This window comes from Protopterus annectens, chromosome 4.part1 (assembly GCF_019279795.1).
Source record: "Protopterus annectens isolate FY-2018-M chromosome 4.part1, PAN1.0, whole genome shotgun sequence".
Classification (NCBI taxonomy): domain Eukaryota; kingdom Metazoa; phylum Chordata; order Ceratodontiformes; family Protopteridae; genus Protopterus; species Protopterus annectens.
Genome location: NC_056734.1, coordinates 764,972,701 through 764,998,080, shown reverse-complemented (window position 1 = coordinate 764,998,080; position 25,380 = coordinate 764,972,701). Strand labels below are relative to the sequence as shown.

Here is a 25,380-nt window from a genome sequence, read left to right as displayed (position 1 = left end):
TTTTGCTTTGCTCCTAGCTAATTTCCAATAAGGTCATTTATATCTAACTGACAAAATCATCCATATCCCATCTCTGTACAGGTACTCCCATAATCCTAAGGATTCAGTCCATCTCCCCATAGCCACTGGTAGCATATGGCCATCTAACATTCCTGTCTTCTTCCTTCCCCAGATCTAGATTCCTAAGAATGAAGTCACATAGCAGCTGTTTTTTATCATTTTCACTGCCTTATGGACCCATGTAGGTCTTGTCTGTGGAAGTTGCTAGCATTCTCCTTAATTCCATTATCAGCCCTTCCAAAGAGGAACCCTTCTGTGGTAGGACAACATGACAACTACAGAGTGATACAGCAGGTGAGGCTACATCCAGTGTCATCTTTGCAGAGACCCACAGTGGTACAACTCTTCTCTTTCCTAACAGTGTCTGGGGCAGTGTTGGTGGCCTTTGTGATTTATGGGCAAATGATATATCTTCCAAATTTTGTCCATCTCCATGAAACCATCGAGGTGTCTGTTAATGCACTGAGTCCAATGTTTCACAGAAGCATGCAGTGCTCTGCCTACACAGCACATGACCACTCAAGTCACTTCTTATTTCTGACATTGTAACTGTTCTCTTATTAGCAAAGGTAGACTGATGACTTCTTTAAATTTATTTATATATTTATTTATTTTATTTTATTTCATCATGTAGACTTTTGTCTACTTCTTTCACATTAATTCCTCTTTCACTCAAAAATTTTGCTGACTCGTCATGATTTAAACTTTCAACTGCGGGGAAAGGGAAGGGGTGGAGGGGTAACCTTATGAAGTATAAAAAAATTGTACATGCTGAAAATAAGAAGTTCTATAAGTTCCTTACTTCTTTTAATTTTGCCAAAACCTAACATTACATCCAGCAGAAGTGGCTTCATTAGTAATGTTTTGACAGGTATGGTACATAATATATTAGTTTGCCTTAAAATAATACCGGCATACATAAAGATAAATAAAGTCGTACACATTACTTTGCTACTTTTACAGTTCAGTATGCTTTTCACATTCATCTTGGGAAGTATGTACCTTTTTAGTCAAGTAATTTTTTATCATTCTGTCTGTAATGATAAAATATACATTGTCATTTTTAAATGAAGAAACTCAATGTGAAAATTTTAAGGCTGATTTCTATATATTTGGTAAACTTATGCTGAATACTTTACTGAGCAGGAAACTGCTCAGCCACAGTCCTGCATAACTTCACAATAAATTCGCCAGGAAGACACAGATTATACAACTGTATTAGGTTTATTATACAAGCATATGTTTCACATAGAAATGAGTAATGTTTTCTTTAAGGTACTACAGAGTTCTCAGTTTCTGTTTTTCCTTCTTCATTTGTTCTAATGTTACTATACACTACAGAACTTTGCATTTTTTTTCAATTTTTCTTCTAAGCAATTATTTTCCAATGTGCTTATGAGGAGCTTGCATTAAATTTTAAGAAGGACAACCAGGACTTTACACTTAGTAAAATATTAATTGGACATTCTATCTTCAACTGTCCATGTATGTAGCTTTTGAGGCAGCTTTTGACAGTCAGGCATATGTGTATATTAAACAAATTAAACTGTTAACATAAGATATTTTTATTCAGTGCAGTCGCCAGCCCCTTCACCACGGCCCAGCTTAAACAACATAAAAAAGAAAATGCATTTACTTTTACTTAAGATGTGTCATGAAGAGTCGCATGGCATCCCTTACAAAGCAGTATAAGCTTGCAGCATCATTGTGTACAATTCACACATCATCTGATGTATGTAGAATCACATTTCATTTCAACCATGCAGGTAACACTCACCATACACCTAATGATCACCTTGTAATCCATCAAGGGAACAAAGCTTATCAGCAGGGATTAACAGTAAATTTCTCATCTCTTTACAAAATGAGTAACAGGAATAAATATATGATACTTAACATGAAACCATAAGATGATTTTATGATATGCACCAGTGTAAATGAGAAACAAATGAATACACCAATGTTTATTTTGTGCAGTATTATTCAGAGATGCTGCATCTGAGGATTTAATGTTACAAAATGAAAAAGGGTATCAGAGAGACAAGCAATAAGGCAAAAGTTAAAGAGATCAAAAATGCATAAAAATCTACCGAAAGTACAGGAAATTAACAACCACTATATACACCTGGTAGTTTCCAAGAACAGTAGAACAAAGCAATTTTGAACTTGTGGGCAGAAAGAAGTAAAAGAAAATAAAGCAAAAATGTGCTGAGTGCAACAAAGTGAGAAAAGGGAGAGCAGGTTGTGCAGCACAGCATTATGGGAACCAGGTCAAAGAAGGAGTAATAGACGTGCTAAAGACAATAAGGTTTGTTGTAACAATGAGGACCTGTGTTAATGATAATAAATCTAGTGATCAGAGGTTTGATCAAATAATTATAACTGTGAATATCTGTCAGAAAGCAAATAGTGCACTGTTATGATATTTCAGCAATGCTGGTATATATATTTAGTACCTAAATGTAGTATCATATCCTGTGGCCAATAAGATGGCTTGTCTGGAACTGATCAAATGCCAGGTGCCTGAAATCTGAAAAGACAACACACAAAGAAAACATGACAGTATCTAGTCTGCCAGGTGAAGAGTGTAATGCATTTACCAGTAGCCACGTACATAAGTGCTTTTAGTGATACTGCTTCCAGGAACTTATAATGCATAATATACTAAGCATTCTTAAATTAGATGGAGATCATAATGAATATGAAAAGACACATACCTCTGCTAATTAAATCCTTTATGTGAGATACTAATCAGTCTAATGTCTTATTGTGTATCACATTTGCTGTATGTTGAAGTCATTCTACAAATGACATCAGGAAACTAGCACAAAATAAGTCAAAATTAAATAAATATGCGCAGTAAGAAATTAAGGTTCTTAATCAAACCAAATGACAAGTTGATTAATTTTTTTGATTATCATAAATGCTTTTAATTTTTCAACTCAACTCAAATTTTTAAAGACATTCTACTGGCCTTAAAGTAATATCTGGTGTTTTTTTCTGGTCTTAGTAGAATAATACGACATTTTGGTCCAAAGATGCAGACAAGAAGTCCAAAACTTGATGAAAGTATTGAGAATATTTCAACAGCTACTGTGTACTTTCCAGACGAACTTATATAGGCAGGTATGAAAGCTAGCCAAACAGTACAAAATATAATCATGCTAAATGTTATATATTTTGCCTCATTGAAGTTGTTTGGTAGTTTTCGAGCAAAAAAAGCTAAAACAAAGCACACACTAGCTAAGAACCCTATGTACCCCAAAACAGACCAAAAAGCTACAACTGAGCCAGCGTTGCATTCTAAGATTATTTTTGTACTTTGATTAGAGGTATTTTTTGAAGAATAGGGAGGCCTAAATACTAACCACATTATGCAAATTACAACTTGAACAAAACTGGTTGAAGCAATCATCATTCTCTGCTGATGTGGTCTAACGTTTCTCAAGACTTTGCTTCCTGGCTGTGCAGTTCTAAACACTGTTATCACCACCACTGTTTTACTAAGGATGCAAGAGATACAAACTGAAAAGCTGATTGCAAAGATTGTATGCCTTGACACACAACTCCAAGTTGTTGGGTGACCCAAAAACAAAACAGAGCTCAAAAAACAAGGTATTAATGAAAACAAAATGTAGAAGCTCATCTTAGAATTGTTTGCTTTAACCACTGGCGTGTTTTGAAATAAGAAGAAAATTGTTGTCACCGCTGCAGTAAGTCCAGCTCCAAATAATGATAATAGTATAATTAAAATTCCCATTAGCTCTTCAAATGAGAGATACTCAATTGTTTTGGGAATGCAGTGATTCCTTTCTTTGTTATTCCAGTAGTCATGGGGACATTTTATACATTCTAATGAATCTGTAAGAAAACAATGGAGCTGTTATTAAAATAACACTGGTACTCAAAACCAAAAATATCAACAAATGAGATAATTTATTTCACAGTACTGATTTCTTCTAAGCTCCTTATATTTCTCTTAGACTGTTAGTAGAGGAAAAGTATATTTTATGTCTGAACATATATACCTGTTTCATTACTAATTTCACCATCAGCACAAGATAAACAGTCAAAGCAGCAAATGTGCTTCCCACTGCGCATTCCTTTCCGTGTACCTGGATGACAACTTTCACTGCACACTGATCTGGGAACCTAAAACAGAAATAAAAAGTTCATTGCCACATTTCAGTTGTTCACTGTAGTGATACTTGCAAATAAATATATTTTGTCTTAGGTGTTTATTAAGATTTGTTTTTACAACCAATGCAAGGCAGGTTTGACTCAAACAAATACATGAATACCACTAATCATTTACATATATCTAAAAACCACAAGCAAATGAGCACTTCTAAATAAAACTGTTAAAGTAAAACTGAAAAAACTGAAAAAAATAAATCAATAAAATAAAAGAACTCGTACATCTCTCTCAATCCAATCACACCCTGCTATAGAACATAGGTTCATAGGTTCATAGATAATACTAGGCTAGCTGCCTTGTGGGCCATTTTAAGTCTAACCAATTTCTGCTCAAAATAACCTATCCTCTTTGGTTACCGACTGGCTTTACAATGATTGATAATTACATGCATCTGCCCATTAGTAATACAGACGGGCAGTCCTAGAGTAAATTTTCTGTTTTTCATGAGTAGATCTAAAGTTGCACTTGAAAATGTGTATGTGGATGGGGAGTCTATTCCACAGCAGCAGTATCCTCTGCGAAATATACCCATCCTTCCAAACCATTATATTGCTGCTGCAGAAGAGGCTTAAATCCCTAGACCAAATGTTTCTGATACCATTTGACTTGCTGATGTGCAGAAAATCCATCAGTAATGGGTCTGAGGATGCCTTGTATGCCAGACCCAGGTCACCTCTTAGCAGTCTGTAGAATACCGAGTATAGTGACAGGACTTTGAGACGGTCCATGTAGGACATATTGTTTAGGCCTTGTATCTTTTTAGTAAGGTATCCCTGTGAGCATTCCAGATTTTGAATGTATCTGGATAGATACATGTCAAAACGGGCATTATATTCAATGACCGGCTTAATGAGGGCTGAGCACAGTGGGACAGTGATATCACTAAATCTAAATATAATTCCTTTGTTTATAAGCTGTGCAATATAGAAGGACTTTTTTATATCAATAGATGGGTCTACTTTTGTTTCTTGATAGCTCATTATTTTGACAAACAAAAGTCCAACCCCATTTACCCGAAAGTGCACTTAAATGAAAGTGCACTTTCGAGAATACCGGTTCACTGAACCGGTAATATAAAACAAAAAGAAAGACTGCAGGATGGAAGCATGCTACAGTGGGGATAAGGGAATATACATCTTTCCCCTCTGTAGTGCAATCTCGGAGTTAGTATATATAAAGTAGTGGGGGTGTGGGAGGCACAACCCCCACATGGGGGGTGCAGGGGATCTTGCCACCCTGCAAAACTGCCTTTCCAGTGTTTTATTTTTTTTTATGTTACCAGTTTGGTGAACTGGATTCACAAAAGTGCACTTTCGTTTAAGTACACTTTCGTATATTTGGAATCATACTTTTGTTTTTCGAAAGAATGAGCTTTCAACAAACAAAAGTAGACCCCAATAGACAGACACATGTTGTTCAGAACTTAATACACTGTCCACATAAGTTCCCAAATATTGAGCAGCTGGGTCAACTCATAGTGGTATTGCCAATGTGGTAGTTCCCTGGGGTAGATGACTTCCAAAGGATACAATAATGTATTTTTTAACATTCAGTTTTGGACCATGATTTGGACACCAGTTATTTATTTGAAACAAGCTTTCCTGTTGGATGGCTAAGTCTTTTGGGGATTCAATGACTGCTCCTAACTTACAGTCATCTGTAAATTTAGTCAGCCAGAACCCTTTGGCATTGACCTTTACTTAAGAAAAGTAGATAGCAAATAGGAGAGGTTCCAGCACAGAGCCCTGGGGGACTCCACTGCTGACTGGCCTCTTTGTGGAGATAACTTCCCCTGTTTTGATTATCTGTGTCCTATCTTTAAGATATTTTGCAATCCAGTAAGTGTCATAAGGGTTTAATCCCAGTTTACGTAGCTTTTCTACTATGCTTGAGTTGGGATTTGTGTCAAAAACTTGGGCCGTGTTGAAGTATGCAGTGTGTACCATTTGGTTTCATCCATTGTTTTGGTGACCTTTACAAAAAATCTAGCAGGTTTGAGTATGCATGACCTGTCCTTGATGAATCCAGGTTGAGACAGGTCCATTGTTTGAAGTTTCCCTATGTTTTCATTGATTAATTCAGTGATAAGTCTTTCCATGGCTTTGTATATGAAGCTGATCAGACTTATGGGTCTGTAACTGCTTGAGTCTGTGAAAGGTCTTCCTTTATGCAAGTGACTGTAGTAATTCCCCATTCTGTCGGTATAAAACCTGTAAGGAGGCTGAGATTTAATGGTAATGTTAAAGTTATGGCTAAATTGTGCTACATGCTTTTAAGATGTATCCAGAGATATTGCCAGGACCCATAGATTAAGTATTTTTAGCTTTTGATAGGACCTTTAGGACTTGGTTTTGTGTGACAGCTGGTGGCATGCCAGTTTCAGGTATATCTTGAGGGACAGACAAATGGAAGAGGGGTAAAGTTAGAGCTACATTTATTGACTAGTAGGTTACCTATATTTTCAGCTTCAGTGTAGGTCACACAGTTCACAATCAGCTCAGTGCATTGCTGCATTATGCCTTTAAGTCTATGAACATAGCTAAAAAATGCCTTGTGATTGTCTTTGGCTTGGGTAGCTATTTTAGCCTCAAACTTGGCTTTGGTGAATTTTATTACGCTCTTGAGTTGGTTTTTTTTTTTTTTTTTTTAGTGACAAGAGCTGTAACATTCTGAGAATTACAATTTTTACTTTTGGTCAAAATTCTTTTCATTTTGTTATAAAGTTTGTTAATATTATGGTTCCACCATGTAGGTTTGTTTCTGGGGTTTGCGCTACACATATTCCTATGGGGTACAGCTGCATCTATGTACCTCTTTACGTTTTGGTATAGTGTGGTGGTGTATATTTCTGAATATTCAGTGGAGAAAACTGTGTTTGGTGGGAATCTTAAGCTTGTAAATGTATCATGTAGGAGTAGGTAGGTTGTCTTAAAGAAATTTATGAAGGTACCTTGGGCGGAGAATATCTCTGGTTTTAGTTTTATTTTGAAGGAGATTACTTTATGTTCAGACTTAACAAATGGTAAAGATATGCAAGGGATGGTACAAGATGGTCCCATATCAATAAGGACAAAATCCAAAATGTTATTCCCCCATTGGGTACTCTGACTTATTGTTCTAGGTCATTTGCATTGACAATGCCCAGGAATCTCTGTGCTTGTACACTTGTGGTGGTATAGGTTTCCCAGTCTATAGTTGGATAGCTTAACTCACCTAGGAACATGGCATTGGGTTTAATATCAAGTGATTTTACTTCCTGTAGATAGGCTTTGTGGTTTTCTTTTGTCTTAGAGGGAGTTTTATAGCTAGGTAATATATGGTACGTGACCTTTCTGATGGTTATTTGGACATGAAGAAGTTCTAGTGCATCATGCTGCTTTACCAGCCTTGATGTTAGTCTCTTCTGAAAGTAGACTGATACACCTCCACCTATTTTCTCATCCTGTATACTAGCTGGTCTAACCATGTGGAAGGTGTTATAGCTCTGCACAGCCAGAGTGATCCCCACTATTTTAAACCGTGTCTCAGTCATTACACAAATGTTAGTGTACTCAGGGGTGAGAAGGGCTTGTAGGGATTACAGCTTCTTGTTTAAGCTCCTAGCAATGATCAGTAACACCTTCATATTTTCCTTTACTTGTTTCATTATTTTGGTAGGATTATCAAGTTGCCATTGTCTAAAAATGGCAATATGGAGGTGGACAATCTCTCGAAGGAACAGCTGCAAGCCATCACTACTGAAGCATCATGGTCTGTCAATCATATTCTCACAGGCTGACAAATATTGGACCCACTTTTATTTACACAAAAAACTAAGCCAATTATTGAAGTCAATTATTTTTTGCTCATATTGTGAAGGCTGCGGTGGTGCAGCGGTTAGTATTGTCGCCCTACAGCAGAAGCTCTCCCGTTCGATTCTTGGCTGGAGCACCTTCTGTGTGGAGTCTGCATGTCCTCCCTGCAGCTGAGTGACATTAAAGACATGCAGGTAGGTGTGTGTGTGAATGGGTGTGCCTTCTTTGAAGGTTGGGCATTGGGTTGGCACCTTGGCACTGTAAATATCCACTGCCAATCATTAGTTGCCCAGAGTTCTGCCATGCTGATCCTTAACTGGGAAAAGCTGAAAGACATTACTTTTATTTTTTGCTCATATTGTGGCATCATTATGGGAGAAAGTTGATTGTTGCTCACTGCTAAGCTCATACTTGGCTTGGACATCTAGTCTGAAAGCTCTGTTATGCCTCTCTTCATATAACCCAAGGAGGTACACTTCAAGCTATTGATACTGGCATGAACAATGACAGAATCATACTGGTCCTTGCTGTTCAAGGACTTGAGTGGATGCATGATCTGATGGATCCTGGCACCAGACAAGCAACTAACCATCACTCTTTCATTGCTCATCCTGGTGAGAGGCACATCTGCATGTCTTAAATTGGAACCACTTATAACAAGAATGCTTGGTTGGGTCAATGTCTGCCTTATGGGCTCAATATCTGTGACTTTTGGACTTCTTGTGCTATGTGAAAAAATAGGTTTAATATGCTGAGTGTGTTTTGTGCATACCTCCCAACCATGCCGAATTACTCATTTTTTACCAAGTTTTGGGGTTCAAATGAAGGAGTGCCATGATTCCTGAGTTACACCCCTTCATTCCCGATTTTTTCTTTTTTAATTTTTGCGCTGTTGGAAAAAGGCTAACATTCAGAGGATGACTGGATGTCATCACATGCACAATGACTAACATTCAGAGGATGTGTGTGCGTGAAAATGCCCCCATTTAAAGGCTCAAACCCTTTACCTTGGGTACAGGGTAAAAAGAGCCTAACATCCCTAGCCACCACCACTTGTAAGCTCTGCCCAGGTTTTTTATGCTAAGAGGTTGAGAGTTATGGTGAGAAGTGAGGATTGAATTTGTATTCCCCCATTATTGCTTTGTTTGTCTAGGTTTTTTTGTGTTAAGCGGTTGAGAGTTATGGTGAGATGAGAAGTAAGAAATGAATTCACTAAATGATAGCCATTAAGTTTAAGTCTTCCTATTTTTCAAGAAGCTGCTGATTTGGCATAGTGGTATGTTGCTCTGACTGTCGTGCATAGGGTCCTGGGTTCAAAACTTGCCAGTGAAATGCATGGTGGTGACACAACATTTTATTCTAGCAAATTTACAAAAATCATACAAGCAATGTTTAAAATGTGTCCCTGGTAAGTCCCTTGCCACCACCACTTGTGAGCTTTGTCCAGATTTTTTGTGCTAAGAGTTTAGAGCTATGGTGAGAAGTGAGAACTGAATTTGTATTCCCCCATTATTAGCTTTGCTTGTCCAGGTTTTCTTTGCTAAGAGTTGAGCGCTATGGTGAGAACGGAATTTGTATTCCCCCATTATTGGCTTTGTTTGTCCAGTTTTTTTGTGCTAAGAGGTTGAAAGCTATGGTGATAAGTGAGAACTGAATTTGTATCCCCCTATTATTGGCTTTGTTTGTCCAGGTTTTTTGTGCTAAGAGGTTGAGAGTTATGGTGAGATGAGAAGTGAGAAATTAATTCACTAAATGATAGCCATTAAGTTTCAGTCTTCCTATTTTTCAGGAAGCTGCTGATTTTGCATAGTGGTATGTTGCTCTAACTGTAATGCATAGGGTCCTGGGTTCAAGTCCTGCCAGTAAAGTGCATGGTGGTAACACATTTTATTCTAGCAACTTTCCAAAATTATACAAGCAATGTTTAAAATGTGTCCTTGGTAAGTCCCTAGCCACCACCACTTGTGACCTTTGTCCAGGTTTTTTTGTGCTAAGAGTTGAGAGCTTTGGTGAAAAGTGAGAACTGAATTTGTATTCCCCCATTATTGGCTTTGTTTGTCTAGTTTTTTGTGCTAAGAGGTTGAAAGCTATGGTGAGAAATAAGAACTGAATTTGTATTCCTCCATTATTGGCTTTGTCCAGGTTTTTTCTGCTAAGAGGTTGACAGCTATGGTGAGAAGTGAGAAATTAATTCACTAAATGATAGCCATTAAGTTTCAGTCTTCCTATTTTTCAGGAAGCTGCTGATTTGGCATAGTGGTATGTTGCTCTGACTGTTGTGCATAGGGTCTGGGGCTCAAGACTTGCCAGTGAAATGCATGGTGGTCATACCTCTCAACTGTATAGATTTCTGCAGAATGTCCAGATTTTTGCCTCATATTTTTGGTCAGTTTTTCATAGAATTGTAGTTTTTCCTGGCAAATCATTAAAGGTTGAGGTCAGAAAATAATGACAGACATTTGAGTTTAGTTTCAGATTTCTTACCCTTCAAAAAATATGTTAATGCAAACCTTATATTATATCAACTTTTTCTAAGTTTGTAAGAAGACAGTAAATGTAACCCTATTTTTGGGCCTTTGTCCCCCCATTATTTAGGGCTATGTCCAGATTTCTTGCTCTAAGAGGTTGAGAGGTATGATGGTGGTAACACAACATTTTATTCTAGCAACTTTACAAAATTATACAAGCAATGTTTAAAATGTGCCCCTGGTAAGTCCCTAGAACCACCACTTGTGAACTTTGTCCAGGTTTTTGTGCTGAGAGTTGAGAGTTATGGTGAGAAATGAGAACTGAATTTGTTTTCCCCCATTATTGGCTTTGTCTAGGTTTTTTGTGCTAAGAGGTTGAGAGCTATGGTGAGAAGTGAGAAATGAATTCACTAAATGATAGTCATTAAGTTTCAGTCTTCCTTTCAGGCTGCTGCTGATTTGGCATAGTGGTATGTTGCTCTGACTATAGTGCATAGGGTCTTGGGTTCAAGACTTGCCAGTGAAATGCATGGTGGTAGTACAATATTTTATTCTAGCAACTTTACAAAATTATACAAGCAATGTTTAAAATGTGTCCCTGGTTTTTGACGTCCCCCCCCAAAAAGGAAATTGAAAATAAGTGTGAGAAGCTGTGCAAGATGCCTATGGCTTACACTATTGTCATTCTATTTATAGTGTGGGTGTGGAAGTAGACTTTTATGATGGAAATGTTCTGAATTGGGCAATTTTGTCATTATTGGTTCATGCATTTTATTTCATTGCCTACAGTACAACCTATTGGAAAAATGTTCAAATAGTAAATTTAAAATGTGCTCTGTCTAACAATTGTGCTGTATTAAACGAGGAATATAATTTAATGAAGTCAGGAAGGTGTATCAAAGAAAATAATACATTTTTGTTTCTTGTTTTGTGTGCAAGGAGACAATGATTTGAAAACACCCCAAAGGTAATATTCATCCAACACTGGCCAGATGCATTTTCTTTGGATGTGGTGTGGGTTTCAGTGCTGTTTCAATGCATGTAAGTTTCAAGGGCAGAGAAGTTTTAATGCCAAGTCTATTTGCATTGTGAGACAGTATTGCTTTGTTTAGCAGATACCTATTCATGTTTGTGTATTGTGCTATAAAATGTAAAAATAAAATCTAAATAATCATTGTAGAAGTAAAGCAGTATGCACACATTAGTGTTTATGATAAATGGGGTGAAACAGCCAGGTAATGGGACATTGGAATGGCTGCAGGGAGACTCTGGTGCCATATTTTTGTTGTCTGTTCTTCAGTTTGTGTTTGAAAGTTGGCATCCCACAATTCTATTGGAATGGGTGGGGTTACGTAATTATGTATGCAAATTAGATTTGTACCTATTTTTCATGGGCCTTGTCCAGATTTTTGATGTTTCCAGGTTGAGAGGTATGGTTTTGTGCCCATATTATATTTTGGAGGTCTTTAAGGTTTAGGTAGGTCAGTCTTTAGAACCTCAGCATATGATGAATTGTGTATTGTGATGGCCTTGAAGAGGTCTGATGTGTGGTGTACTGCTGATTATTTTGGTGTCTGAGTTACTGTGTGTAATATTTTTGACACCAAAGATATTATATATGTACATCTCTCACACACTGTGTTATGCTTTTTGAGTAATAGATGATTGTCAGACAGCATAAGACAGTTTGTACACTGTCTCAAGATACCCATCTCAGTCAGACTGGCTAGAGAAGTTAGGGGGAAATGCCAGTCCATGATACCAACATGAATGACACTGGGACAGGGGTAACAACTGCTTGGAGTTCTGTTTGAGAATAACATTTGGGTGAACTTGCTACTAATTACTTAAATTTCATTATAAAACAACTAGCTTGAAATTTTCTTCTGCCACCAGCAAGAACCAGTAAAGAAATTATTGTAAAAAACTCATCAGTTTGACACTAGGATTAGAGCAAGCAGTATCAGTGCACTCATTTAAGCAATTTTATTAAAGGTATTTTAGCCTGGTGAGTAGTTTAAGGGAAGAGACTTTGCAAAATAATACTTATGTGGTTATTGTCAACCGCCAACAAATGGGGAGAGAGAGAGAGAGAGAGAGGGAAGAAATTATGTTGCAAATTATCATAAAGGACAGGCAACAACAGATACACTATTTAAGAATCCAACTACAACAGGGTGTGCAGCAGAAAAAAATGTAGACCCTTAGCTCTGAGCTAACTGGCCTAAATAGTCTATATAAATACATGGGTCTAAATACTCTGTAATGTCTTGCAGAAATTAAAATAACTTCTTCTAAGAAATTTCACTCAGGGTTTCTAAACTCTAGATGACTCAGAATGAGTAACAACCAACTCAATAATTAACAGACAAGAAAACTGATGTACTTACAATGTACCACATAGCTGTACAGAGCATACAGCCTTCTTTGAGAAGATGGGTGACATGCTCAAGATAGTTCCTTCTACTGAATTTGTTGTATATAAGTCATCAACTGTCCTGTGGAAAATGAGGGAGATTCTTACAACAGAATGACTGGACTTGCCTCCCATCTCTAAACCTGAGTGTGGGGATGCTCATGGACTTTTGTCCAAGTCATAGATTGTCCATAATGTGTACCTTGTTAAACACAAGGAGTCTCAGAAATGTGTTTTGTACCAGAGTAGATTACATCTATGGTCAGTGACTGACTGTGTTCATATCATCACACCTGAGACTATATGTTCTGTATACTGAGAAGAGAAGAGAAGAGAAGAGAAGAGAAGTAAACAATTATCAACTGACTGCCACTTGGTCATAAATAGGATTCATCAGATGGGAGCATCAGCTAGCCAGACTGGAGGTTGGAGCAGTGATGGTTTCTTCCAAGCATCTGGTAGAGACTTCTATGTAAGATGAACTCAGCTCTGCTGCTGAAAAAAATTAAATAATGGCCCATGTGAAGATGGGGACATTAAGTCCAAATGGACCATGTTCGAGACCTTAGTCAGTAAAGTAGCAGTAAGAAGATGTGGCTATGACATAGTCTGAATGACCCCAGGTCCTACTGCTGGGCCTCAACAGCAAGGGAAGATGTCATATGGAAGAAGACAGCCTTACATTCAGGGATTATAGACAACTGTCCTAGTTCCACTAAGAAGTGCTGGAAGACCAATAAGGATGAAATTGCAATCTGCATAAGTAAAAGTAATAATATGAGAGGAGTTTTGAAGAGGCCATGAAAATTGGCTACCAGGTAGATTCACAGATGTACAGGTGAAATAGTCAGTACCTCAGGAGAGGAAGGTAGGACTTTGATCATGTTATGCAAACCACAGACATTGAAGTACTGACCAGTACTGAGAAAACTGTTGAGAAGTAGCTAGGACATTTGACAGATTTCTTAACACAATATAAAAACTTACCTCGTAACGGGCAGTCCGCGTAGTATCTGGATAGATGGAGTTCATTACTGGAACTGATGTCATTGACATGGTGCAGGTAAGGTGGGAACCATAACTTTAGACTGGCACACTAAGGCATTAGTTCCCCATCTCTAAGAAAGAAGATTAGAGTATATATACCAACACGAGAGAAATTCCATATCTCAGCATTCCAGGAAAATCTTTTGCAGGAATACTAGAGTGAAGACTCTGGTCAATGGATGTACAAATGATTCAGAAGCAACAGTTTGGATTGTCTTCAGGCCATGGGTCATGGACCAGCCATTTAGCTGTATGTAGCTGTGATGGCATCACTGGCATTTCTATAGCCTAGACTAATTCAGACTTGTAGAAAACTTGTATCTGCATTTCTTGGCATGTGTTGTGGATGGGCAAGTGGAGACCTGAAGGTGCCATGGACTCTGTCATGCGAATGCAGAGAGATCTGTGTGTGCAATGTGGCACTGTCAAAAGTTTTCAGCTTGGACACTGGGCTCTACAACTGTAATCCTTTTTATCAGATTTGTTCATGATTTTCATAGACAGGTTATGAATATGCTGACTGTATAGTGTGTAGACATAGAGGTGGTGCTTCTTCTGTTTGCACATGATGTTGTCCTTTCAGCCCCATGTAAACAAGTCCTCTGAATTACTCTGACTTACTGTAGAGATTGAAGTGGCTGTGTTTAAACTGAGTACCACTAAATCTCAGCATCAAAAGCCAGTGGAAAGTCATCTTCAAGTGGGATAGCAAAGCTGCCCTTTGCTGCAGGTGTTTGAAGAATTTCAGAGTCGATTTCATGAGAGGTAGTGAAGAAGACAGTAAGACAGATAAGGGACTCGGAACAATGCCTTCACTGCTGAAGTTACTCATTCAGTCTGTAATGGGGAGAAAGAGTTGAGTTCTTGAAGAAATATCTAATTTACCACATCAGCCTTTGTCCCCAGCCTCATATATTAAACAGTTATTGTCACAATTGTACCAACTAAACAGCCAAGTCAATCTTGGGTCTCCTCAGAAAAGTATATTTAGGTGTGTCTGAGCAATTTATTCCAAGAAAAGAAATTACTGATCATAACCATGAAGAAAATGGGTTATTGCTTATAAACTCCATGCTTAATTTTGTTCTGAGCTCTTTTTTACTGCTTTATAAGTAGTTTTTTTTTAGATCTAGAAGAAAAAAATTTATGGATTCTTGTAGTTGAGAAAATAATCCATAGAATGAAAAAGATAAATATGAACAAGGAAAGGCTTAATTAATAATACCACTATTGAAATTTAGATAAAAATCAGGGGGATGCATACGTGGAAGGAAACCCACAGTACAGTATGTTATAGGGGAGAAGAAGAGTAACAACACTGATGAAACCTTGCAGTGTCAATATTGTGCAACTGGAAAGTAATCAGGCAATGTCAGATAATAAACAGGCCTAGTGAAATAAAACAGAAATAGGCTTTATCAACAGAAAGTGAAAAATTACTATCTGCTGGATGGGCAGCTGTGGAGACTTATGTGTATCATGAGAAGCTTTATTAACACGTCCATGTGGACACAAAGACAGTGTGAGAATTCTGAATGATGTAAACTAAAATGATGCGAAGATCGGGATGAAAGGGTATAAAGTTCACAGGAGGTTGAGGAGCTGCTCTTTTAAGAGTATGCATTCCCAATGCATTACTCAAGCAGAAAGCAAATGTTTGATCTTGCTCTGCTGAGAGACACAAATTATTGCAAACTGGCATTCTGTCATTTTGGAGAAGAGAACAGAAGGAAAATTTTGACTTAAGGAGCAGAACCAAGTACTGCATTGCCATTGGCAAGTCATATGCAAGAAGGGCTGCTAAGACTTTATAGGATAATTAGGCAGCCATGGTTCTCTTTTTTTTTTTTTTTTTTTCCAAAACAGGTTTATTGTTTTAACATATAAGAGAAATATCATAACAATTTTATACAAGTAATTAAAAATAGGTATTATTCTAATATTCAACAAAACAACTAAAGTATTTACAAAGACATCCACTACAATCAGATCAATTAATTAAACTAAAATACCATGCTATTGAAATTAAAATTTTTTTAACAAATTTTGTAAATTATCCCATACAATAAAATAAGATGTTTTTCTGTTTGTTCTAGTCCTAATTGTTAAACAGGAACACAACAAACCCACAGCGTTAGCAGGTGCTATAAATCCCAGTCATGTAGTCCAAACAGGCAATAAACAGTGAAGGATTAAACAAACTCTATTTATTCAACGAACGATGTAAAAAAGATAGATAAGCGCCATGCTTCATCAGATCTCAGGCAAACCAACAGAAAATTACCAATTAATATTTAAAGAGGCAACACTCTAATATCAAATAATTCATTCTTTGAATGCACTTTCCGAACCTTAATTAAAACAACAACAATTCTATTAAAAACTAATAAAAACCTTGTGTAGGCATTAAATCATGCACATAAAAATTCATATAGAGGCAAAGGAGAAATGTTAAGTGATATGAAGAACAAATAAGAATGTATACTCTTTATGTTGTTTCTTACATACATACTGTTCAACACCTATATCATATATATATATGCATATATATATTCATATCACAACTTTATGTTAGAGAGAGATAAAATATAATTTTATATCTTATGTATTCATTTTAACACTGGTACTGATTTTAATATATATATATTTGTCATATATTTGTCATGTATTCCTATGAATTTTTATGTGCATGATTTAATGCCTACACAAGGTTTTTATTAGTTTTTAATAGAATTGTTGTTGTTTTAATTAAGGTTCGGAAAGTGCATTCAAAGAATGAATTATTTGATATTAGAGTGTTGCCTCTTTAAATATTAATTGATTTTATACTGTCAATTAACTCTCAGAGCATTTAATGATGGTAATTTTCTGTTGGTTTGCCTGAGATCTGATGAAGCAGCAATGCGAAAGCGCTTATCTGGAGTTTACATGTTCGTTTTTGAATAAATAGAGTTTGTTTAATCCTTCACTGTTTATTGCCTGTTTGGACTACATGACTGGGATTTATAGCACCTGCTAACGCTGTGGGTTTGTTGTGTTCCTGTTTAACAATTTTGCTGTTTGATAACCCCAGCGCTGACCTGCAGCAAGACTAGCGTTTTTGTTTATCTAGTCCTAATTGCGTTTATTTCCATATGGCACACTATAATCATAACATTTTTAAATTCATTGAACGAAGGAGGTGTATCTGAAATCCAATTTCTAGTTATTATTTTCCTAGCCACTGCTAGAATAGACCATAACAAGGGAAGCTTAACCTTTTTAACACTTTGAGGTACAGGTGTGTTGAATAATATAAGAGATTTAGAAATAATGAAATTATCTGTAAAAAGAGCCTGCAAAAATTCATTAATTGACTTCCAGTATTCTTTCAATTTTATACAGTCATAAAACATATGAGCCCAGTCAGCATTAATTTCTACATTACATCTCTTACATCGATTATCTTTATTATTTATTTTATTCATCATCAAAGGTGTATAAAAAGATCTATGTAAAAATTTCCATGTATAAAGTCTCCAGACAAATGGAAGACGTAGTTCTATAAGCAGATTCCAATATATATTGTTTATCTTGTTGATTTGGTGGGTCCCCATTAATAGAAGTGAAATAATTCCAGTATGAATCTACACTGTAAAAAGTTTCTTGTCTGATAACTTTATGTATGTATGAAAGTTTACCTTTATCAGAAACTTTATGTTGTAAATTTAATATCAAGTAATCAATCAGTGTTGGAATAGATTCTTTAACAGTTATAGACATTAAATCTATTTTATTAATGAGATGTTGTCTAAAGGTCTGAACCTCTAACCAGCAAGTTTCTCTTAGATCAAATTCTTGTTTTAAGAAATCTAGACTTTTAACTTTATTATCAGATATCAACTGATACCAGTACTTTAGATCATTATCTATAGCTAAATGAGTTCCTTCAGAAGTAGATGACAAAAGCATACCCTGAGTATACATTATAGGAAATACAATAAAATTCCATTCCCTATACTTAGGGTGCATGAATATAAAGTTACGATAACTAATAATAATATTTAATGGGTAACAAACCATATGTTTAGGTGTAATAGGTGAAGTACAAAATTCCTTTAGTAACCATAACATGGAGTTATTTACAATCATATTTTTATGCTAAGGAGATTTTCATGAAGTGTATACTAATTAGCTCCCAATAATCTTTCCATTTTGTGACATATGACTGATCTATTAATAAAGTAATAACTTTTACAATAGAAGAGATAGTATATAAATTAAAGTCTGGAAAAGAAATACCCCTTGAGACCAGCTATTAGTATGTTTCTTTAATGCAATCCTAGGTCTATTAGGTGCCCATAAGAAATTTAACATTAGTGTGTTCAGTTTCTTGATAATTATTTTTGTAGGTGGAAGTATTATTGATTGTATTAAGTATAAAATCTTGGGGAATATTATCATTTTAATAATTGTAAGTCTCTCCTCCATAGTAAAACATATTATTCCAGGTATTAAAAAGATTTTGTATATTAAGAAAACAGGTATTATAATTATTATATATAATAGATTTAATATCTTTAGATAGTATTATACCTAAATAAGTTATCTGACCTGAATTGGGTACATATTTAGTAAAATCACTAATGAGAATATTTTTTCGTGTATATATAGGTAGTATTTTAGTTTTTCTTCATTGAATATTAAACCAGAAATACTTTTAAAATTCATCATGTTATCAAATAGAGACTGTATAGAAGAATTAGATCCTGCTGATGTAATTAGAACATCATCTGCAAAAGTTGAATTTTGATGTTGTATTTTCATCTATTTCAAAACCCTCTATTTCAGTACTGTTTATGATCAAATTAGCCCAAGGCTCCATTACTAAAGTGAATAATAGTGGAGAAAGTGGACATCCTTGTTTTGTACCTTTAAGAATGGGTATTTTTGTGAAACATATGTTCCTACCTTAATATAAGCCAACGTTCCTTTGTATAAATGTTCAATTAGATTTACAAATGCATCCGAGAAGTTTGTGCACTTCATTAAGGTAAACAGATAGTCCCAACTTACTCAATCAAATGCTGAACTTATATCAAGACTAATAAGTGTTAAATCTTTCTTTTCCTATTTGCAAAATCTATTAATGTTAAAGTTCTTCTTATATTATCAAAAGTATTTCTATTTACAATGAAGCCTGTCTGATCTATATCTATAACGCCGGGAATGATTGTCTTCAATCTATCAGCAAAGATATTCATAAACATTTTATAATCAACATTAAGTAATGAGATGGGCCGATATGAAGAACATCTAGTTGGATCTTTATTAGGTTTTAAAATTGGCGAAATAAATGTATATTGCCAAGATGGGGGGGGGGTTATTAACTCAGTTTGGGCCAAAATAAAAACCTTATGTATTAATGAATATGTATTTTTAGAAAGGATTTTATATATCTCTGGTATAATACCATAATTACCTGGTGCTTTGTTTGATTTAAGCTTATTTATTTGTGTAATAACTTCTGTATATGAAATACTCTTGTCCAATAGTTTAATCTGTTGTTTATTAAGCTTTTATTCATATTTGTGGTTATAAACTCCTTTATTTTATCTTTAGGTTCCATGTTAATATTATTATGGTTAATTTTGTGAAAGTGATTTCTAAATTCATCTAGTATTTCTGGTATACTAGAAACATTTTTCTTTTTCCTTAGAGAAAAGATTTCTTTGATATGGTTTTGTTTATTCAACCTCTTTGTTTTATTTTTAAGTCTATGTAAGTATTTGGGGCTTATTGAATAAGACAAAAACTTGTATTTCTCTAAAGTTATTTTAACTTTATGAGTTAAAATTTCTTTGTATTTCTCATTTAGTTTGTTTATTTCTTCAATAACTTTCTTGTCCATAATATTTTCTTTATTATTATGTTTATACGAGTCTAATTTACTTTGAATATCTAACAATTCCTTATCCCAAGATTTCCTTTTATTATTATACCATCTGATACTTTGTCCATATAGATATGATTTTAAGGCATCCCAAACATAAACAATGGAGACTTCAGGAGTGTTATTTATGTCTAAAAATGTTTTACTTCTGAAAGTATATATTCTTTATAGTCTTTTAGTTGAGTTAAGTATGCTGGTATCCTTTTGATCTGAACATTATGAGTGTTTTTTATCATGAATTCAAAAACAATTGAATTATGATCAGATATAGGACATGAAATGATTTTGGAATTAATTAAATCTGTTACCATTTGGTTAGAAATAAAGACCCTATCTATTTTTGAATAAGTTTTGTATCTGTTAGAAAAAAGGTGTATGGTAATGATTTTGAATCTATCTGATTATTAACATCATTCAAATGATAAGAATTAGCAAAATCCTTTAAATGTTTTGCATTAGATGTAATTCTTCTTCCTATAGTGGTAGTATCACTTTCATGTAGTATACAATTAAAGTCACCAGCTAAAATAATATCTCCTATAGAGAATGATATGATCTTATCAAGATGATGTTTCACTGTATTTATACCAATTCCAGGTATCCAATATACATTAATTAAAGTGTAAGTCTTCCCATTAATTTGTATTGTAACCATACAAAACATTCCTTTGTCATCCTGATAAGACTTAATGGTTTTAGGAATGGGCATACTTTTATTCCATAAAATAGCCACTCCTCTTTTTTCTGAGTGTGCTCTGAACTAACCAATACTGTATATTTGTTTGTGGCTAGTTTATCAATATCTTTTTCAAGAGATGGGTTTTTGTAGGAAGACTAAGTTGGCCTTATGTAAATTAATGTATCTTATTAGGTTTACATGGATTATTCAATCCATTAATGTTTAAAGAAATTCCTTTTAAAGATGTCATTTGGCATTTTTAAAACTTAAGAATCTTATGATCAAAATAACAAATAACAAGATAAGTAATGTTACATCTCCTCCTTTAGGTGTACCTTTAAATATAGCTGTATTTATTGAATCTCTTATGGGATTTCGATTCAATTTTGTTTGTAGTGACAATGAATGTACAAAATATATTGTGGATGTCAAAACTATATACAAATAACAATGAACAAGTGAAAATAATGTAAGGATTAAACCTTGCATCCAGCCTGGAGTTATAAACTCCAACTTAGAGTAGTATTTACCACTCAAGTTAACCCCCTACCCTAAGCAGCAGTATGTCAGCTACCACCTTATCAATTTAATACTAGTTATATTTAACTGAAGTTAACAGTTTTCAATTCAATTATCTAGCAAGACAAGACTACACATTTGGTAAAACAGCATCATATAAACTAAAATAAACCTTTTTTTTTATTTTGTTTTTTTAAAAACTATTCATACTACTATATACAGCCAAGTAATATAAAACACTTGTATGCAAATAACATTCAAATAATCTTGATGTTAGAAATCAAGAGGAGAGAAAAATAAGTTCTAACATTCATTTAAATCAAAAACTTTGGCTAATATGATTCAGACATTACATATATTAGGATGCATCTATTTTCTGTCATGTAAATACAGTTAACAGCTTCCAAAAAAACCTTGAATTGCTTGTATATGAGCATTTACTCAAACTCATTATTGCCAATAGAATAAAATATTGTATTCATAGAAATTGTTATAAATCATACTTCACAGTTAAGCAGATTCTCAGAAACATTTATATACATATCTACACACACACACACACACACACACACACACATATATATATATATATATATATATATATATATATATATATATATATATATATATATATATATACATACACATACACACACATATACATATATATACATATATATATATATATATATATATATACACACACACACACACACACACACACACACACACACACACACACACACACACACACACACACACACACACACACACACACACACACATACACACACACACACACACACACACACACACACACACACACACACACACACATATATATATATATATATCTGATCTCACTGAGTTGTATCTTTACTGAGCACCATCTTACATTGTTGTCCCTTCAATAAATCTGTCTGCTTTATACAAAATAATGCACAGCAAACACATTTTAGTAACCAGATTTTACAAACATGCTATACTACTGCTTTAAAATATATCACATGACAATTTCTTCCAGTATAGAGTTATAAAATTATTTATGCTTGTCAATCAGATGAATTAAATGAGTTATAGTAATGTATATGTTTGGGACATAGGTTTTTAACACATATTATTAATCTGCTATTCCTGTATCTGTGATGTGTCAGTGTGATATCTAGGTCAAAGGTGAGACCAGCTGCTTTCAGCTTCTCTGTGAGAATTCTGAGAGTTGAAGTTTTGAAGTAGCTCATGGACACTGTGCATGAGACAGCCCACATCCCAGATTGTCTCTCTTAACATTTTGGCGGAAACTTATTAAAACTAGTGACAAACATTCATTTAGCAGTGTAAATGCATCTAAACATGACAAAACCTTCACAATGCATTCTACAGGTTATTACAGACTCTATGTAAGTGAAATCAAGCCCAAAATTATTAATAAGTAACAAAACTCAACATTTTTGTCCCAACTCAACTCCTATGCAAATCGTATTATTTACTGTGTCTATATGATCAAAAGCATTTCTATATATTAATAAAGAAAAGAAAAGAAAGTAGAAAGTAAAAGGGTGTAAGGCAGAAATAAAAAAAATGTAAGAGAAAGCTATAAGAAGTATATACAATAGAATGTTACTTACTGTTTATATTAATAGAGTTAAAAATAAAACATATTATTTACTATTATTTAGTTCTAATTATTATTGGTTAAAGCATGACAGATTATTTACAAACAAGCATATGCTGTGTAATCAAGAAAGTATAATTAGGAATAGCATTTGAAGAACATATAAACTTTTAAAGGAAAAAAATGTATCAAATTACTGACCTTATTTTCCTCTTCAGAAAGAGAAACAAGTTAAATCACAGCTTGCCATTAAATCTCCAGATATTTTGACTAGTTATGAAACAAAACATTTCTTTGCACACAGAGAATAACTTTGATTAAATCTTTTCAAAATATTTGTTGCTTCTGGAAATGCAGGAACTATATTTAAAAAGATTAATAATAAAATAAAATGATGAGAGAGAAAAAAACATAGTACAAATCATTTGTTTTTAGTCTCTTCTTCTTCTCTGAAGTCTTTAGTTTCAGTTGCCAGTCTCTTTAACGAGGGACTAGCCCATTCCATTTCTTCTATTTTTCCAAAATCTTATTTTTTGATAAACAGTAAAGCAGAGTCTAAGTCATTGAAAATTTTAGGACCATCAGGAAGGAAGATTTTAAGCTTGGCAGGAAACAGAAGGTATGTTTTAAACTGTGCTTTTTAAGCTCCCTTATTAGTGGCAGAAAAACTTTTCTTTTAGCTAATACCATGGAAGAATAGTCATTGTCAAAACGCACAGTTGTTTCATTAATCTTAACAGGAGCTTTAGCCCAAGCAGATTTAAGAACCATCTCTTTATCAAAAGATGATAGAAATCTAACTATAACTGATCTAGGATAGTTTTTGTTAGAGTTAGTATTAGCTATAGATCTATGTGCTCTTCGATACCAAAAGAGAATGCTTCTGGTAAATCTAAAGTTTTAGGGAGCCATGTTGTTAAAAAGAAGTAATATTGTTACCTTCAATATTTTCTGGCAGTCCAAAATCCTAATGTTATTGCGCCTAGATCTATTTTCCAGGTCATCCAGCTTTGTTTGTAAATGTGTATTTTGTTTCAGCAGAAACTCAATGTTGATTTCCTCTTCTTGTATTCTATTTTCCTTGTCATTCACAGCTTCTTCTATGCCTGTCATCTGGATCTTCTGTTGTTGCAGGTCCATATGTAACAAGTCTATTTGTTTTGTAGTTTTTTCTATGAAAGTGTCTATTTTAGTATCCATTTTATCCATCTTAGCAGTAAGTTGCTGGACTATAATTATCAGAGACTGAAGTTCTTTCTTGATGCTGGAGTCTTGAGAATTTGTCTTACTGGAACTCATTTCAGACTGATAAACTGACAGGAAAATTTCCAAAGTAATTTCTGACAGGAATATTATTAAGATTTCCTTTCTTTTTTAGATATAGTTCAAGAACTATATAAAACAAACATATTTAGAAAGAAAATTACTACAAGAATTAATTTTTTAAGTAATTAATTCCTGTCAATGTAATGAAATTGGTGGAGCTGAAGAAATCTGCTGCTATCCTGTGTTCATCCTTGGCCACACCCCCCCATGGTTCTCTTCTTGAAAGCCCAGGTTATAATGTATATGGCTTACATAGTCTTACAAAGTTGATCTCTGTCCATCATCATTATGATCCCCCCCTTTTTCCCATTTTATACATGGGATCGAAGTGTTGTGTCAGCTGTCATCCTCCTTCTCAATTCAGTGCCAATCTACTATCTTCTTCAACAGTCAAGCCTGACTGTCACAGGTCTTCCTTCACACAATTTGTCTAATTTGGTATAATTACTTATACTGTGCTAGTTTTTTGCATTATTTTTAAAGAATGTAAAATTATTATTCTCAAAATTTTTTATAATACTTTGTAGCTTTTCTTCCTGAGCCTTTGCTGAAAATGGACTCTTATTCAGTTGGACTCTCCTGATAAAATGTCAATAACTATTAAATAAATAAAATCCATCAAGCTCTAAGTTGGATGTCCTCATTTCCTTTTGCCTTCTTCCTGTCTTTCCCAAATCATCTTCACCAGATTGTCTTCTACTTTCCTGCACTGTAATCTGTTCTCTTTGAGATTCTCTGCAATTGCAGCTACTTTGGCTTCTGCTTTGACGTCATTTCCTCATTTGTCCAGTAGTTTGCATTCTACCACCCATCTGAGGTCCTTCGTCTCCATCACCTCTAACCTCCTCAAGGTCCTTCATCTCCATCACCTCTAACCTCCTCAAGGTCCTTCATCTCCATCACCTCTAACTTCCTCAGATACTCTGCTTTCACTGCCCAGGTTTCTGCACCAAACATTAGTAGTGGTTCAACCAGCTTTGTACACCTTGTTTTTCAGCTTCCCTCAGCATTCTTCTGTCATACACTACCCCCTGACAATTTGTGCCATTTTGGCTGCAGCCCCTCAGATTCTAGATTTGACCTTCTCATTCAGACTTCTCTTCTCCTCATTCAACCCTCCCAAATACTTAAAATTGTTAATCTGCTCCACTAATTTCCTTTCTATTTCAATTCTCAGCTTTTCCTGATTTCCCCACTTGCTGCCATTACAGCTGTCTTATCTGTACTCCATTTCATCCATGTACCTTCAATTTTGCATTCCAGTATCCTATCCTTTACTAAAGTTCTTGCTGGAGTCTGTTTATGATGCCGCACTGTCTGCATACAACA

At 34.8% G+C, this 25,380-nt stretch overlaps 1 protein-coding gene across 1 annotated transcript in view; it reads right to left on the bottom strand.

The window, feature by feature from the left end:
- Nucleotides 1–2,974: 2,974 nt before the first annotated feature.
- The window catches only part of LOC122801412 (extracellular calcium-sensing receptor-like), an 81,703-nt gene continuing 59,297 nt past the window's right edge, over nt 2,975–25,380 (bottom strand). Inside the window, exons 5-6 of the mRNA XM_044070927.1 lie at nt 4,089–4,212; nt 2,975–3,921 (exon numbers count right to left, since the gene is read on the bottom strand). Of these exons, the coding sequence (XP_043926862.1) occupies nt 3,008–3,921; nt 4,089–4,212 (1,038 nt within the window). The 3' untranslated portion in view covers nt 2,975–3,007. The remainder of the gene's footprint in view (nt 3,922–4,088; nt 4,213–25,380) is intronic.